At 40.0% G+C, this 19,225-nt stretch overlaps 1 protein-coding gene across 13 annotated transcripts in view; it reads left to right on the forward strand.

The window, feature by feature from the left end:
* The first annotated feature begins 5,758 nt into the window (after window positions 1-5,758).
* LOC111868118 (dual serine/threonine and tyrosine protein kinase) overlaps window positions 5,759-19,225 on the forward strand; it is a 79,547-nt gene continuing 66,080 nt past the window's right edge. For 7 of the 13 annotated variants that reach the window (XR_002843465.2, XM_023858520.2, XM_023858605.2 and 4 more), the window contains exons 1-4: window positions 5,851-6,163; window positions 10,073-10,239; window positions 11,472-11,695; window positions 13,003-13,319. Coding sequence is in view for 12 of the 13 variants with exons in the window: in XM_023858520.2 (XP_023714288.1) it covers window positions 11,542-11,695; window positions 13,003-13,319 (471 nt within the window). In the remaining variant the exon portion in view is untranslated. The other 6 variants (XM_023858529.2, XM_023858537.2, XM_023858544.2 and 3 more) reach the window with 6 other exon arrangements.

The following is a 19,225-nucleotide window of genomic DNA, read 5'->3' on the forward strand; positions in this document are numbered from 1 at the left end:
ATCTGACTGTCATAAGCAGCTTCAATTTTAGGTCATAATTTATCGTGTATTATACTTCAAAGACAAAACACGTCTAATTGACATAAACCGATATAAGAGCTCCCAATTTCGGAAGATAGGCGAAATTATGAACAAACAAAATGAAGACATTATATAATTTTGGTGTATGTGTTCTCTTCTGTCCAAGTTCGAGACACTGCCTAACATATCACAACAAAATTATTTCTTTACCGTGAGGAGTTGTTAGCCCCATGCCCATCTCCCAAGCTGCAGGACCACACCTTGTCGGCTGTCCGCCACCGCTTATTTAACTCTCCATACTCTCCATATCAACCCAAACCCAAGGACGCGCCATACCTGGTGAGAAAGGACCCAATTAATGCGGAAATATTAAAAAACAAGGAAATGCTTTATAGATATCGCTCTTCACTTTTACTTTAGATTAATCCATTAAGAAAGTCCAGGAACTGACTGAAATTATATGGTACATATCAGCTGCTGATCTATACTGATGATGTACATTACTGGGAGGTAACATAAGAAATATATACAAAAACACAGACGCTAGGGCGGAAGTTGTTCTAGAAGTAAACGCAGAGAAACTAAGTACGTGTTGATGTCTCGATACAAGAAGTCAGAACAAAATCATTACATAAAGAAAGCCAACAGAACTTTTCAAAATATGGCAAACTTCAAATATCTGGGAACGATAGTAACAAATCAGATTTTGATACTTGAGGAAATTAAGGGCTCGTAAAATTTATGCAATGCTTGCTACCATTCAGTTCAGAACCTTTTGTTTTCTTGTCTGTTGTCTAAAATCTTAAAAATTACAACATAAAACTGCAATTTTACCTGTAATTTTGTATACGTGTGAATCTTGGCCTCTTAGATTAAAGGAAGAATATAGAGTGGGGGTATTTGAGAACGGGGTGCTGAGGAGAATATTTAGATCGAAGGCAGTTGGAGCGATAAGAGATTGGAGAAAACTGCGTAGTGAGGAGCTTCATAAGCTGTACTCTTTGCCAAATATAATTGGACTGATGAAGTCAAGGAGGATGAGATGGGCAAGAAATATAGCACCCATGGAGAGAAGGGGAATGCATGTATGATATTGATGGGGAGGCCGGGGGGAAAGAGACCACTAGAAAAACTTGGGCGTATGGGGGTGGATTATGTAAAAATGAATCTTAGAGAGACAGGGTGGGATGATATGGACTGGATTTATCTGACTTAACTACAGGGACCTGTGGCGGATTTTTGTGAACACGGAAATAAACCTTCGGGTTCCATAAAATTTTGGCAAATTCTTCCGTGACTGAGTGACTGGAGGCTTCCCAATAAGGTCTCAGCTCCATGCAGTTAATTTGTGTTGTGTTGCGTTGTGTTGTGTTATGTTGTGTTGTACTGAGAGGGAGGATAAACGCTAGTCGCCTCATAAGCACTCAAGCCTCTACTGGCTCTCTTTTGCGTCCCCAGTGTTGCTTGTTAGGCTTGTCCTTTTCTGCGCCGTCCGTGTTGTATCAAAGAAAAGTAGGCGATCAGTTCTTCCCAGAACTCATTGTATTCTTGATGGACAGGCTATTAATTCCCACGAAGAGACCTCATTCAGCCTTACCCTCGCGGGTCCCTCATGAAAGACCCTGAGAGCTAACGACTGCTTCCTCTCGCCAGTAGGGACCAATATCTGCACCCTCCACTGTCAGAGGAAGATCTCTTGGATTGGTGACAGTAGGACGTCTACAGCCACGCATTGCCATTCACTGACAGTGACAGACCACACCCAGCAGCTGGCTCCAGCTGGCTCCGTAAATGAGCTCCAGCCTCGGTCTCCGTTTTTTTCCAGAAGACCCCCTTCTACTGTCTTGCTTCTTCACTGACCTTTCCAGCCTTCTTCTTCTTCTTCTTCTTCATATGTTATGCACCCCTGTCAAGAGATTTATTACAGGCCTGCCCTTAGTAGACCCTCACCAGTGCTCCAGAGAGATTTTGCTGTCTATCCAAGAAAGAAGAGAAGAAGGCCCAAAGCCTACGCCCTTCCAAGGAAGGAGAGAACGCAACTCCAAAGCACGGGCGGCAAGGACGCTCCAGCTGCCTACTTGCGCACCAGGGACAGCAGAGCCCCTCCCCCTAGTCCCAGCTAGACTCTTAATCGAACGTCAGCCGAAGACCGAGCAACCGCGACAGGAGTCCCCCCCCCCCCCCAATGCCACATCACCTGTTAGTCTTCTCACTTCATCTTGGTAGACAGTTTATTAACCCGTATGGAGGTACCTCTTACAGCCTTGCCCTCAGTGGAACCTCACAGGCGCCCCTGAGGGATTAGAATGCTTTTCCTCCTACAACAGCAGAAGAGCATGAGCCTGAGCCGTTCAAAGCAAGGACAGTAGCCCCCTCCAGAGCACTGGCGGCAGGGACCCTCCAGCTGCCCCCCATCGTTGCACCAAAGGTAGCACAGCCCCGATCATTGCTTAGCTTACTCTTCGACACTGAAGATGGAGGCAGTACGTTATTCGGAAACGTCAGCAAAATCCTATCGGATTACACGGAGTTACACAAGACAGTATGCTTCGGGGGAAAAAAAATCGTAGTTGTCTTTCATCATTATCCGAGAACAAAACTGAAACCAAAGTCCTCATGTGACCCGCGTGTATATTAACAGTAAGTCCTGCGATTCTTATTAGAAAGGCAACGTTTCCAGGCTAGTATGATTAAGTTTTACCTGTTTTTCTATCCCTCAAGGAAAATTCCGGGAGAACTTTAATATAGATCAGACCAGTTCTTCCCACAGGATCTAATCTTTCCGGTTTGTCATTCGCAATTACGTAGATCGACGCTTCAGGACCACTGCAGTAAATACCGGGCCGTAAAATAACAGAATAACCAATCTTTATTTTAATAACAAGTCACGTTTTATTGACCACCGTTATCTGTGTAGGTGTTATAATGCTTTAAGATGCTGGAGTATTACTAGCTTTTTTGGCACCCGGGATAAAATCCAACGGCTGCTCATTTCCTAGTTCACATTTTACAGCACTGCGAAAATTGCAGTTGCATTTCATTATACTTATGGCATTTGTGTGGTCGGAACACAAACTGCAGATTAAACACCATCAGCTCTTTCCTGTATGGGTTTGAACTCTGTTGTGAGGCTGCATCCGGGGCAGCTGCCCGGCTCGAAACCTCCCACTTCCGCCTCTGGGGAGACACAAAAGCATTGAAAGACGTGATCAACTCGGTGACTATACCACTGTCAACAATGGATGGAATAATCTGATTCCATAATTTTGTGCGTCATGGTTCTTATCATGCAGTCAACGGAGATACGATGCGAAATAAAGAAACTATTCATACAAATCATGTATATCGTAGCGAGTTTCTTCGTGTTCAATCTAAACAACCGCCCCTTTACTTGTATAACGACTGAGACTAATTAACAATTATGGCATTTTTTTACCTCCATCACCTCCATGCCCTCCTCTTCTAATGAAGTTTTATTTAATCCGATCCGCATAGCTTAATTCGGGTTACTCCAAATGTTTCAAAATATCTCAGTTTACTTATGTTCCCTAGTCTACTAGATATGCCCTACCTCAACTTGGCCTACGTACGACAGTGTACCTCAACTAAAAAAATAACCTCATACTGGTTGTGAGACCTAATCTAATTATACCAAAACCTGACGTAACCAAATCAAGCCTGATGTAAAATAACAAGAAACAAACTCTCTCTTTCCACTTTACACACAAAATATCTCCCTTCAAATAATTGACTCATACAGATTAAATTTATTTGATGTTTGAGAAGAAGTTATGACTATTTCTGAATTTCAGAAATATTATGGTGAAACTGAATTTGCAATAACATATCCCCTTAATTCATTAGAATTCATACTCAGATCTCATGCGACGTTTCATTATCTCTACAGCATGCGTTAATGAGTTTATTTTGCTTACATCAATAGGCCTGAATCATTCGTCCATGCATGTGGCCCATGATTGGATGCAATAATATTGTCTCGGCATGAGAATGGACACGTTTTCCATTCGGTTGGTTTCAGTGCTCAACAAAATATTATCTGGGAACAAACATTATATGGCTGCAGTAGGCCTGCGGATCGGTCGCTCGGTCGGTATAGTTCGCTTGCGGACTACAGGCCAAGGAGTTTAGTTTAGTTTTTAGGCCTACAGATTCGTACGAACCACTTGCCCGTTCATCCATTCCTCTTTCTCGACCTTTATGATCTTAATTCAAACTGCCTTCATATACGAGTGTCTCACAGATCGGTTAGAGGTCTTTATTTCTCAGAGAGTAAAAATCAGGGTCAAAGTTATTTTACGACTGGCTGTTTACCGCCAATCAGTTCCTCTTGGAGCCAAGCCCCTTGAGGATTACGACCAGAGATTTCTTCAGTCGAACTCTTGTGGTCATAGTCCTTATGTAACTTCCTCTCTGATGAGAGAGTGGGTTTGACTGTTATGAATAGGTTTCGCCTTGGTCAGGTGTACGAGTACATATCACACATATAGCGTGTTATTCAAAATTCCTCCTTGTGCACTATATACAGTTGTTCCTTGTTCACTATATTCCCTCAGTCCAGGCTTTGCATAGCAGAGGATTTCTGTCTTACTCATCTTATGATACAATGGAGCTTAGTCACTTTTCATTCATTCATTCATTTATTGTATATTCCATAAATCCATATACATAGATATAGAAACAGTCACATAATTAATATAGTACAATACAAATATAAATACATATGTACAGTTTATAATCATTAAAATAGATAAAAAAACGTGTTAAATTTATATCAAAAAAACAGTTTTACATCACTATACATAAAATTATGCAATATTACAATTGTTTATGCTATTATCCTTATTTCTAGGCAAATTTGTTACTAAAGAATTCATCACCTGTATAAAAAGAAACATGTGTTAAATTTACAGTCTTACATCACTATACATAAAATTATGCAATATTAAAATTGTTTATGTTATTATCATTATTTCTAAGCATATTTGTTACTAAAGAATTCATCACAGACTTGAATGGTCTTAAGCTTGACCACCGCCAAGTTTATGCCTCTAATAATTTTTATGTCTGGCTTCGCCTTGTCCTATGCTGCGAACATATTTCTGACAAACAGATTACAGTTATCATGTTCCTTGATCTAGCAATTGCTCCATCTACGAAGGAATTCTGTTACTGTGGAACCCCAGGTTTGGTAACACGAGCTAATCACTGGCTCCCATCGATAGCAATTTCACCTTAGTTCTCAAACTGAAAACCTAGTCTTCCAACATCCATTTTGTCTTCTCCTCTATGAGTAAATTTTGCATTGGGTCTTTTCCTACGAGGTTTCCAACCAGAATCTCAGTACCTTGTATCTCCTCTGTCACAGTCATGTAAAAAACCAATCTTATTCATCTTGAACCAATCATCTTGTTCACTGATCTATGTATTTTCTTATTGTGGGAAAAAGTAATTGTAAATACAAAAGAAAAGGCCTAGGCAATGCCCATCCGCCTTGTGTAGCACATTTTTTAAGCATCTTTTTCTATCATAGCTGTCATCCCTCCGTTACCCAGCGCCATCTCTCCTTAACCTTTAAACATTACACGCTATCATCCAAGAGAATGCCGGTGTAGCAGTTGACGTCACCAACGGATAAAATCAACTTCTATGTAGTTGGCTGCATGTAGATTGTGCTTAATTTTCGAATTTATAATGTTGGCATGTGTGGTTGCAAAGCGCGACGAGAAGTACACATAGATTTCAATACAGTCATTGGTCATTGACATATAAGCTCCTGAAAGTAGGCGGGAGTAGGAGAGTATTGTGAGTGTTGTCAGAGTTGAATTGTTTAAATTTATTTAATAGTTATCACATAGTAGATTGTATGGAATTCGTCTCAGATGTTGGTTATATTATAATTAGATTTGAAGTATGTAGTTAGTTACTGATGTTACCAAGTTGCTACATATTGGCATTTTCAGAAGAAAGTGGTTTTCCTGACCGTGGAGAAAGTTTTGTCGTCACCGTAAAACAGTATCACTTTATCGTGACAGTGGTCACTTCAGATGATTATATTTGTGCTCCCTCTGCTGAGGATTCTGAAAATCAGACCTAATGAAACTCCACATACTCCCTTTAGCCAGTGAGTACACATTGGCACCAATAATATAATTTGCAACATAGAAATGTTGCTGACAGACTCTGTGGTATATAAAGGTAACACGAGATATAAACTTCATTTACACAGATCATTAGCTAACCTTTATGGACAACAAAAATGGAAGGATGAAAGTGTGTAGTAAGCTGCCCCTTGAACTTAAGTACTCGTCTTCAAATACAAGTTAATTAAAGATAAAGTTGTCCGTGTGCTTAGTTAATTAAGCACGATGCCATAAAGACATATGGGGGAGTGGCGGTATAGAGCCATCTTTCTTGACCTTGGCACAAGCCCATAGCTCATTACTATACTGACAGAGCTAGGATCTTAAATAATTGCTTTTGACCTGCAGCTTGGTATAATTAAATACCCACTGTGAATAGAAGGTAATTTCAAGTATCCTTAAAGTAATTCCTTTTGACATGCATTTCCTTCTCTGTAGAATTTTGGGGATTGAATAACAGGTGTACTTAAGAATTTAATTATAAACCCTTACATTGTTATCTCTGTATGCATACTTTGTTTATTAAGTCATGTAGTATTTAGTGTATTTGCCTTGCTTGTAGATTTTGAGTGTAGTGTGAATATGCTTGTTCACATGGACAATTACCTTTAGTTCTGGAACTTCTCTATAGAGCATTAATGTGTGTATAAGTGTATCCTGCTCACAGAATGAGTCTGCCCAATTTATATCAAGTGTTTTTGTATCATAGAAAGAATTAATATTTTGATATGCATCATTTGCAGTTAAAAGTGGATTCATTTATTTCACACCAGCATATCATGAATTGGATATTGTGGTATATTAATATAAGTGATGGTTTTCAGATTGTGACAACTTATAAATTTATAAATTTAGTTCCAATTTGGAATGTAAGATTTCATGTCACATAAGTGTACATTGATGATTGGTGAACAGAATATTGATTTGCTTTGTTTCACGTGTGAGAAAGGCTGTTCGCATGTATATATCGAGGTTACACATGTACTGGCAAAAACTTTGAAAGTTAATGTCAGCACTAAGTATGACAAATCTGTTGAAGAAGTGGTAAGTGGAATCCCCCTCCCCAAACAGGGTAGCACAATGTAGGATAATTAATAATATTTGTTGATTGTTACAAAGCGTCACACACTTCTCTGAGGTGGGTGACTAAAGATTGAGGGATTGTAGCCACCTGTTTTTAGTAACTATTGTTGACAGCCAAGTTCTGCAGTACTACCAAGTAATGAACTCATTGCTCAACAAAATAAAATGGTTTGAAACTATAAAACTAAACAAGTACTGTGGTATGGAATTGTGCATCCTGGGATGTTTGCTCCAATTGACATTCCCAAGGAGCAGCCTTAGCTGTAAATTACTTACTGATAAGTTAGTGGGGCTATATGAAGAGGTTCTGTGGACTGCATGTGGCCTGTGGGTTGCATCCAGCCTTTGGGCCATAGTTTGATAACCTCTGCTATACAAGATTGCAAATGTTTACCAGCATTATTTCTTTTATTTATAAGACCGATTGTGTGATTTTTAATTAAACAAATAGTGATTTGGACAGTGTATCTCAGTGTTGTACTTGACACTGAACTGGATTTTGATCATATGTTAATTATACAGGGTGAGGCAGTGGACTGTGGTGGTTTTCAAAGTGCTACTGTAGCTGACTGAATGAAGTGGAAGGGGGAGTATTATTCTCCAATCTGTGCAGCTGCTTGTTTGTTGACTGTAAGTCAGGGATAGCTCATTCAGTGCAGTGATAGGTTATTGGCCAGATGGGCAGTGTTTGATTCCAAACAGAGGTAAGTTTTCTCTTCTCTCCACAGCAGCCAGATTGGGTCTGGGGTCCACCAAGTCTCTTATCGAATGGGTACCAGGGTCTCTATTCCTTGGGCTAAAGCAGTATGGACGTGAAGCTCACCAGTCACCTCCAGCTAGTGCTGAGGTCAAGAGTGATGGAGCATTGTATATCTCCACTCCCATTATGTCTTCATGGCATGGTGCTTAATTAATTAAACACTATTACCTTACCTTAAGTCAGTAGCACAGGTCCAAAGGACTTTACATGTGAGTTTTGTGTTGATAAGCCTTGTAGAATTTCTTCCTCTAACAGTATTGTAAAGTGAGTGGAAATTTTCAGAATACTGACAGCGTTTGTGATTGTTTGTCAGTAGCTAACAGTCAGTCTGCATGCTGGAGAATGTTGGCAGGGTTAGGGAAGCAGTGACCAGCTTATTGTGCTGGACATCACTTAGCTGCTCGAAGCCTTTCAGACAAAGGTTTTTACCACATTCCACATGATAGCCTCAAATTTTATCAGTACAAGATTCAGATTGTGCAAGAACTGCAAGACACACAAAATTGCATAGGTGGCTTTCTGCATGTGTTGTTCAGTGTCTTGAATACATGTCCAGATATTCTTTACAAATTATTTCCGATGAAGCACGCTTTCATCTCTCTTGCTATGTCAGTAAACAGAATTTCTGATATATATGAGACAAACTCTGTCTTAAATGCAACAATTTAATTGTAGTTCTTTCTTCTTCCCTTCCTCCACGTTACATGTTTCGGCCCCAAATGGCCATCATCAGGTGTGTATTCTTACGTAGCTGCTACACTGCCTGTAGTTTAAAATTTTAAAATCACCAGTCTTTCCAATTGTATGTATGTATAAAATCTTTGTTAACCTACACCCGTCAATTTGATTTCTAAAATCAAAATTAGAAATCAAATTGACGTGTATAGGTTAACAAAGATTTTATACATACATACAATTGGAAAGACTGGTGATTTTAAAATTTTAAACTACAGGCAGTGTAGCAGCTACGTAAGAATACACACCTGATGATGGCCATTTGGGGCCGAAACATGTAGTGTGGAGGAAGGGAAGAAGAAAGAACTACAATTAAATTGTTGCACTCAAGACGGAGTTTGTCTCATATATATTGTGTGAGTGTAACAGGATGCTTAAATATAATATTAGAATTTCTGATATTGAAGGGATGAATGACCCCACACAGGTTTGTAAAAAATGGCTACACAATGCAAAGGTTACAGTTTTTTGTGGTGTGTCTCCCTTTGCAGTTATCAGAGTAGACATTATTGAAGAAGGTAACCACTCACTGACTGTAACCCTGGAGCAATAGCTAATAATGTTTGAAATGTTGGAAGTGGTTGATGTTTGGTTCCAACAGGGTGGTACCATTGTGCATAGAGCTAAAAAATGAACGAACTGTTTGACAGCCATTTTCTGGGCACTTGATTTTACATTTTATCACATTGCCTGGCCATGTAGGTCTCTTGACCCGACAGTGCCTGACTTCTGCTTTGGGAGGATATTTAAGATCATAAGATTATGTCAGCAGACCTTGCACAATCTCGGAATTTAAAGAAAATGTCTCTGACAAAATTAAAACAATTGATATAACATTTCAAAGGTAGGAGGATTTTTGATCAAGGTTTTAAAAATATGTCACATGCCATGGGGGCCATTTACAGATTGTTATTTTTAAGACTGATTATTATCTAATAAATTGCATTGTACTATTTCTGTCCCTGTGAAATTGTTTTCATTTTGTTCAACCCACTCCCTTCTCAACAGCAGTCTAAAAACAATCACATCGCTGCCACATTCTGTACATCTTTTCATGCACTGAAGCTCCTGTGACTCACTCAAGGTATTCAAAGTATAGCAAAATATGATTTTCCTTTATGGACAGGTGTTTTAAGCTCAGGCAAATCATTATTCAGTACCTCTGCAGGAGTGCATCTCCTTCCTGTGTGACATATGCAGTAGCAAATATTTTCCAAGCCATACCATTGATGAGAGTGCTGCAGCTCTTGTGATGAGTTGCTCTTTATGTTAATTAAGTCTGTGTGTTCTGAATTTCATGTTTTTATTTTAGGACTCCTCAATGTAATAAAGCACTTTTAGTCAAGGTAGATGATGTAAGTGGATGGGGAGGATGAAACCATCTTAACGTAATGTTCATTCTATTGAAGATTTGGCTTGTAGGCATTTGGACAACTTTTAGCCTATTAGCTGCAATACTTACAAACAATGAAGGACAAGGTATGAATAAAACTAATGTACTGTAATAACAGATACATTTGAATGTACACAACCAACAACCAGGGCAAGAAAAACAATGTATAAAGACTAAAGAAAGAATGTGAGTTGAATAAATCACATTCTCTTATGTCCCAGTGCAAGCCATAGTTGCTGCTGTCCATGAACTCCCTCCTGTTTTGACTGTAACCACAGAGCACTCATCTGTTAAAGCTTGACTCATCTGCAATAAAAACATGCTTTGTGAAAATGCAATGAAATGTAGGTGTCAGCAGAGGATCAGTGGAGATGTTATCAAGTGAAAAGATCTGAAACAAAAATTAACTTTACCGAGCTCATTTAAAATAATAGTGCATACTGCTATCAGCTTGACTGTTATAGGGTATTTACATTTTATATAAGATTTTCATATGTTATACAACAGGGAGGTTGACAGCCTGGTGATGCAGAAGTCCCATGTGCTACTTACATCAAGTGGTTTCTGCACATTCAGGCTGTGGTGTGGCCGACAGATTAAGACATATGCACATTTCAGTTTATCTTCAGTATCACCCCAATAAATTGAACAGCTAGCATGAAGTGAACTTACATGTTATGTGTTAGGTCACTCATAAAACCAGAGCCTCATGTTGCTAATGCTAGTGTATTTAATCTGTGCAATAAGCAGTTATTTGCTGCATCAAAGTGCCACATGTGAATTACATATTGGAGCACTGAATGTTTGTCTAGAATACCTATGTGGAAAGTTGCTCAGTAAGTATAGTAAGAAGAAAATTCAAGCATAAATTTCAGGGTGTTACAGTACTGAATAGAAAAGTCTGTTCATATAATTAAAGAAACTGACAGTCAGGGTTGTTGTTGAACAGAAAATAACCAAATCACTGTTCACTGAACAGAAATTGGATGAAATTGATGATAAGCTTGAACACTCCCCTCAAAAATCCCTTTGACACTTTGTGCAAGAGACTAGTTTAAAATTTCAAGTTTGTTCTGTTTCCAGAAAGGAACAAAATATGTGAATGTTTTTAACAGAGTTTCAAGGAATGCATGCATAACAACAGGGACAATTTCTGGCATCTGCTCTGATTTTGGTGGGTTTTGTTTCTGATTTCTTGGCCTGTGGGCTTGTTGATTATGTTGTGGATCTAAACACATGCAGAAAATGTTGGCAGGCAGGAAGTTTTTTGCTCTTTGCTAGAATGGTTGAATGATAATATTCTGCAAACCTGTTTCAGGTTTGCTTGCATGAGGCAGAGTTCCAAGTTCTATGACAACATATAATGGTCACAGTTACAGAGATTTCACATGTTAAATTGCAGAGTGCTGCTCCTAAGAATGGTGAGCAAACTTCCTCAAGAATTTCATACATTTCTGAAAAATTGTTATCATCTGCGACGAATACTGCGAGAGACACAGAAATCTCTGGAAGAAATTACTACAGCATGTATCTTTCCAGGTGGTAAGTAGATATTTTAATGATGTGCTTGTAATTGCTTTCACATGTACAATAAATCTCTAATTTGCATGGTTAATTCATTCCAAAGGTTTCTGTCTTAGTTCAAAACTGAATTAAGTCCAGAAATGCTTAAATATGATTTTTTTATACATATGGTCATTTCAGTGTATAGTTAAAGCTAAAAAAGGATGTACAATAAAAATATAACACACCATATTACACTGTATTATAATATATAAACCCTATATATCTTTTACTGTTGACCGTTGAAATCAAAGTTCTGAAACTGCAACTTGAATCTGTGTAAGTCAGGGACATACTGTATTCTAGTTTTTAATATGGTGCTCTTAGTGTGAGATGCATCCATGTATGTATGTGAATGCTCACTGTCTTGAGATAATGTTTGCAGTTGCTAGACTTTTCTCTGAAATTGTTATTGAAAATATAGTTCTAGTTTTGAAATTTTTGACTGTTTATAATGAGTATGAAAGACAAAAATAGTTTGTCCCCCCCAAATAGTAAGGTTACCTTCGATAGAAGTCTGTGTCGCCTACTTAAGACAGGTGTCAAGTAAACGTAAGTGTCAGAGAGTTCAGATATCTCCAGACTTCCATTTGCTAGATGGGGCATACCACCATGTCAGCTTTCAAATTAAATCAGAACATTTGATTGGCTCCACTGACAATGTTGTTTGTGGGTTATTTTATGTTTCTGTCCATATCTAGAATATGTAATGTTGAATGGCAAGATATTTGAAGAATTGGAAATGATTTGGAAAGAAGTACATTCAAGACCTGATTGAGGTAATATTTTGGCATTTTCATGGTGGAACTGAAGGAAAGCAAGATAAATCTCAGTCAGGGTGGCCAGTGTTCTAGATGAGTTTGAATCTCTTACCTCCCAGATACAAGTCTGGAGTGTTACTGATACTTTACCTGCTCAGTGTTGATGCTGAGTCAGGAACTTGTGGATATAAGTTGAAATAGTCAGGTATGGTTTCATGTATCAGCTGGTGTGTCTGAAACGAATGCAATTGCAGTATCGTCAGATGGTGATATAAACTGTTACCACATCATCATCAGAAAGTTACTAAATTATACTCTCAACCCAGGCAGAACCAAAATTGCTATGCCATAGATGCTGTTGAACACAGGACTTTCTTCTGTAAGAAAGTATGGTGTATTCTCAGACGTTTTGTACAGGGAAGTTAAAGACACCATCATAATGGAGGAAAAGCATAAACAGAAAAATTTTGTATCCTGTAAGGGAATTATCTGGTGATGAAAATTACGTGTTCTTTTTCGTTATAGAAGACCTGAAAGCTCAAGTGTTGACTCCAACTGTTCTTCAGAGGCTTGGTTCCATTCTGGAATGTCATCCAGCACTTGTTGTACTTGGACAGAACTGCCAAGCTAAAGCTGATCTGGTTAATACTCTGCTTGGGGAAGCCATTCTTCCACCTGGTGGAAGCTCATGGAGATGGGTTCGGTTTCTATATGGCCTCTCCAGTCACGTTGCTGTAACACTGAGCTCAGATTTTGAAGTTGTAGAAGATCTCCATTCACATGATAAAGCATGGACAGTTGTATCTGAGGAAGATTTAAAGAGATCAGAAGCTGAAGAGAAGGTAAATGGCTGTCATATTTGAGTGAAAGGGTAGTCATGTTTCGTTTTTAATGAAACAGGCTTTGAATAATTCATTCTCCATGTCAGTATAACTTTGTAATTGTATAGGATTTGAGGTTCTCACAGTGGTGGATATGAGGATATAATACTATGTAGTTAGTTGAAAACTATCCACAGTTTCAGAGGAACGTAGTGCCTCCATTTTCAGGGTTGAATAAGCTGAGCAAGATAGCAGCATAAAAGCAGATGACAAGCCGAGTAATTGGCTGGCCAGAAGTTTCAGCTTATATAGGAAACAGGAGGGAAATGGAAAAGTGGATCTCAGTTCCCATTGGCTTGCCTTAGGATAGAATGATACCTCTGGACTTTCACCTGACCATATGAAACAATAGGAGACGAGCAGGAGTTCAGAATGGCCCAAAAAAGTGGTAGCTTTGCTGGTCTAGGAAGAAGTGTAAGGGTGTGTTGGACAGGAAACTGACATGTAAGGGAGAGAGGTCAAGTGAGTGAGTTGCAGGCAGGGCAGAGCAGGGAGCAGAGGTAGCAGAAGGTAGCTGGTAATCAGGGTGGAAGCTGGTGAGTGCCTTGAGAGGGCAAATTTTGTGCCCTGGTAAGAACTAACTTGTAAGGGGGAGAGGTCAAGTGAGTGAGTCATGGAGATGGAAAGAGATGGCCACCTTCCCTCCATTGACATAGATATTGGCTTTCTGGGCCATAAAGTGTATCATAAACCTACCCATACCACACCCTTCCTAAACTCTAGCTATTATCACCACCCATCCAGTGAGCTTGTCATGCTTTCAGCACTGGTCTACAGTGCTGGAGCTCTGTGTGATCAAGACAGCCTTCATGCAGAGTTGGTGTTTCTGGGAGACATTTTCAGGTAGAACAGCTATGCCTATTGACAGATTTGCAGGGTTCTCAGCTCTCCCCTGAGGACTGCCTAACCTTATGAAAAGCCAGATTCAGTCACTTTCCTGACTTATGGTGGGTCGATATTCAACCACATCAGCAGGTTGCTGTCTCGGCACAGCATCAAGTCTGTGGACTTCCATCCCAGGAAAATATCTAGCTTCCTTCAGTTGGTCAAGGACGACCTGGGACTGAAGACACCGAGAGTATACAATATCCCCTGTGAGTGCGGTCAGGTCTACGTTGGGCAGATGGGCTGTTTGATTGACACCAGGTTTTAGGAGCGCCAGTGATATATCCATCTAGAACATCTAGACAAGTCAGCTGGGGCAGAGCACAGTATCAACTTGGGTCACCGTATTCAGCCACACCACACCACACCACCATCCACCATCCTCTCCACCAAACGCAGATACAGTTATCACATCGCCAGGGAGGTGAATTACATTGAATTCCATCCCAACAATATGAGCAGAGAGAATGGCTTCTGTCTGAGCAAGTCATGGAAACCTCTCATCTTCTCCTTGAAAGATCATACGGAGCCTTGGTCACATGATGGCAGACCTGGGTTCTCTTCGTGGCCATGCAGGTCTATGCACACTCCCCTTATCAGGGCGCAAAATATGCCCTCTGAGGGCACTCATTAGGCTCCACCCAGATTATCAGCTTCCTTCCACTACCTCTGTTCCTTCATCTCCCACCACATGCCTGCAACTCACTTGATCTCTGTCCCTGACATGTCAGTTCCATGCCCAACACACCCTTACACTTTTCCTTATCTTTCCTAGACCAGCAAAGCTGCCCCTTTTTGGGGCCATCCTGAACTCTTGTTCTTGTCTCCTATTGCTCACTCGGTGGTCAGGTGAGAGCCTAATGGTTTCATTTTAATGTATGGTGATCCACTCTTACATTTTCATTCTGTTTCCTATATAAGCTGAAACTTCTGGCCAGCCAGTTACTTGGCTTGGTACCTGTTTTAATGCTGGTATCTTGCTCAGCTTATTTGACCCTGAAGATGGAGGCGATGTGTTCCACTGAAACATCAGTTGATTCTCAACAGACTACATGGCGTTATCTCCAAGCATTATCTTCAGCTTTGTAATTTTTCACTGAAATTGTGTCACTCATGTATACCTTCCAGTGGTCTTGATTAAATGTTTGATTCAGATACATTTCTCTCATGTTCATGACATAAATTTTTTACAATTGTTTGTTAAACATTGCAATAGGAGTGGATGTCATTTGTCTGCATGTTCTTAATACATTCATTTTTTGTTGTTTCCTGTTGAATTAGTTTATTAGTGGCAATAATGTCATGCATATATTGTAAAAGAATTTGTCCTTCAGCATCACTTCAGTGTTTGCTCATGTTCTGCTGTCGCTATCATTTAGCCCCTGAGAATCAGAGGTTTTAAATCTCCCAAGTACTAATAACTTGGCTTTGGATTTTCATGAGGGGGAGGGGGGAACAATTCAAGGTCTGCAAATAGGGTATTTCAAATCCCATGACACAAAGAACTTAATGGCCAGATTTTTAACTCTAGGGTATCTAACAAACTTCCTTCATGGAACTGAGACCATCTTGTGAATCCACCAGCTGTGAAGCTACTCAGGAAATTCCCAAAATTTTATGGAAATGAAAGGTTCATTACCATGTTCACACAAGCCCTCCACTGGTCCTTATTCTGGGCCAGCTCAATCCAGTCCATACCACCCCATCCCATTTCTGTAAGATTTGTTTTAATATTATCCACCTGCCTACATCTTGGTCTTCCCAGTGGTCTCTTTCCTTCTGGCTTTCCCTTGGCTTGACTTGATCATTCTAATTATACTTCAAGAAGAGTACAAGTTATTTTTTCTCCAGTATTTGATGAGTGCAAAAAATCTGATCAATAGTTGATCTGTTATGTTGAAACCCATGCTGATGATCCCCAATAATTTTGTCACTGTATGAACTTAACCTTGAGAGAAGGATGTTGGATAAAATATTGTATGAAGCTCATAGCATTGATATCCCACAATAATTACTACAGTCAGTTTTATCACCCTTGTGAACTGATATAATAATGAACATCTTCCACTTATCAAGCAAGTCTTCCTTATTCTAAATAAAATTAATGAGCATATGGTTCTCACACCTTAATATTTCACCTCGTGCTTGCATCAGTTCTGCTGGAATTTGATCACAACCTGGTGATTTATACCTTTTAAAATTTCAGTAGCAATTTCAACCTCAGTAGGACAAGCATCAGGCAGTAAACGGCTCAGCTGTGTGTATTTCTATCTGCCTAACATCACTGACCCTATATACATTCAATAACTGAGAGAGTAGTTCTTCCACATATTCAGAATGTGGGAATCTGCAAGCAGATCACCGTTCTCATCCTTCACTAAGTTACTTCTGGGTTGATAACCCCTCTTAAATTCATTTATTCCCCTACGGAGGTCTGTAATGTTCTTGCTCTTACTGTTCATTGCAAGCTTATCAGTTTTGTCTTTCAGATATTCCCTCATTTTATTCCTGAAACACCTGCTGGCTTCACATCTTATGTTCAAATTATTGCTATTTATTTTGCTTCGATCCTGTAACCACTGCAGTTTGACTTGTTTTCTTTGATTTAATAATTTTGAGCATCCTTTGTCAAACCATTGCTTATGCTTCTTCAATTCATAATAACCTAGACTCTCTTAGATTGAAAATTTGGTATTCTTTGGATTGAGTTGCACAAGAATGAATAATAATCAGAACAGTATTCAAGTTCTTTCTAATAGTTTCCCAAGCTCTATTAATATTCACCTCAGCATCTAATTTTACCAAAGCTGCTACCCTATTTATGATTTCAACACAATACTGCTCTTTACATTCTACCTTGTTTAATTTCTTGAAATTGAACATCCCTGTATGAAATCTGAACTCTGGGATGTTTAGATTACTGAAGACGCCGTTCGGATTGTTAATTGGTTTATTTAACATGTAACGGCGCAAAGGTCAAGTACTTGGAGATATAATTTTTTGGGGTAAAATTGGAATAATAGTAGCTAGACTGTAAGATTAAGAAATAGCCATGATGAAACGAACCAGGAAGCTTAGGTCTACAAAGAATTGTAACAGGGAATGCCTGAGTCATTAGAATGCTAACCCGGCAGTGTAATAGCGCTGACATTGAGGAAGGAGCTATATGAAGTGGGTCATAAACACTATGGCAGGAGGAAAACGCTGAGTCAGAGGAGGCGGTAGACCCGAAAGAGTCAACCCCTTCTCGATGGGCAGCCAATGAGGGAGGCCAAAATCACGTCAGAATGGGCAGGCAACCTACCCGGAACTCAAAGAATCAGCAAAGAGAGGTTATATAAACCCTAGAAGACTTAATCAAAAAACCTTTTGCCTTTAGACTTTTGATTAATATTACGTAACTTAGAGTTCAGGGGAGGCTATCGCCGAGAGAGCGATGGCCGTGAGTGTGCGCTGGTTGGTGATGGCGAGCATCTGTTTCCTCATCTCAAGTAAGTGAAACCAACTTCATATAGCCATGAACCTTAAGTGTGATAGTGATAAATGTTAAGTGTAAACCACAGGGAAAGATAGGCTAACTAGATTGACTAGGTTCATTCGAGATACCGAGGCGTAGAATACCCGCCAGTAGGGTGACAGGAGGTAGAACCAATGATGACTGCAGGTTCATTATCCAGTGTAGTACAACCGACGAACGTCGGTAAGAGTGCATATAGATGTATATAGTGACATAGAGAAATAGAATAGGATAGACATGCGTGTGAGTTTACTTTAACCTAGCAATTCCTTAAGTGTTACCCTCTTCCTTGACGACTCCAGGACCTCCCAACGCTCCGGCGAATTACGAGTTAAGCCAGGACAGTGACGCTAGCTATGATAAGTTTACTAGATTTCTTGAAAATAACAAGACGGTGGCAGCATACTAAACAGGGTGACAGAGTGGGATATTTCCACGCCCTCTGTCACCACGGCATAAGAGAGGTGTAGCGGCGGCTTAAGAGAGGTACAGTGGCGGAAGCGGTGGAGGTACCTCCACGCCCCCTTCACGCCATAACAATGGTGGCAGCGGTGGGATACCTCCACGCCCCCATGCACCCACGACATAACATAACAACCTACAAGTATCGGCTACAATTATTTATAACATAGTTGTGGGTTTTCACACTTTATAACCCTATTCACAATAATCTGCTTACACTGTTGTGGGGTTTCACACTTTATAACCCTATTCGCAATAATCTGTTCACACTGTTCTCAGTAGTGTACACGTTTTTATGGTACGGGAGCTCTACAAGTCTCTCTGTATTACACACTCTCAATTACACAATTACACACATGTCCGGTTCTTCTTTCAGCCACTGCTGTTAGATTCAAACTCAACTTGTAGGCTGCTGGCTTGAGATCTAACTTTGGCAGCGGCTATGTTTTAACTCAACTTGTAGGCAGCTGCCTTGAGAACTCGTTCACTGCTGACTAACTTTAGTTGTCTCCGACGACGGCTACATTTCAACTAACTCATGCTTACTGCTCAGCCAGCTTTTATTCCGTTCGCTGTTACCTGTTGCCCGTGTCAACAGCGGCGTTGTGTGCCTCGTCACAGTAGGAAGTGGTGCCATGTGTTACGTCACCGCGGGGAGAGGCGGGGTGTTGACTGGCTTTTCTTAGCTTTCTGGCCTCTTACTCACTTTGCCTAGCAACCAGCGTGCCTAGACTCGGCTCACTTCGGCTCCGCTTGGCATGTCACGGCTGGCGGGGAGGGAGGGGCGTCATCCATAGCGCAACACGTCACAATATTAATATTAAAAAAATGCACAGCTTGCCCATCTGGATCAGGTGCATGATCAGTTTCAGTAATGCAGTGCATGACTGGTAGAAGTTAATGTATAAAAATCTTAACTGTTTTACACATCAGTTATTCATGAACATCAGTGTCTCCTGGGATGACAGTAGTATGTCAGATCTTCTAACCTGAAGTTGGAGGT

Source organism: Cryptotermes secundus, unplaced genomic scaffold (genome assembly GCF_002891405.2).
Source record: "Cryptotermes secundus unplaced genomic scaffold, Csec_1.0 scaffold166, whole genome shotgun sequence".
In the NCBI taxonomy this organism is placed as follows: Eukaryota; Metazoa; Arthropoda; class Insecta; order Blattodea; family Kalotermitidae; genus Cryptotermes; species Cryptotermes secundus.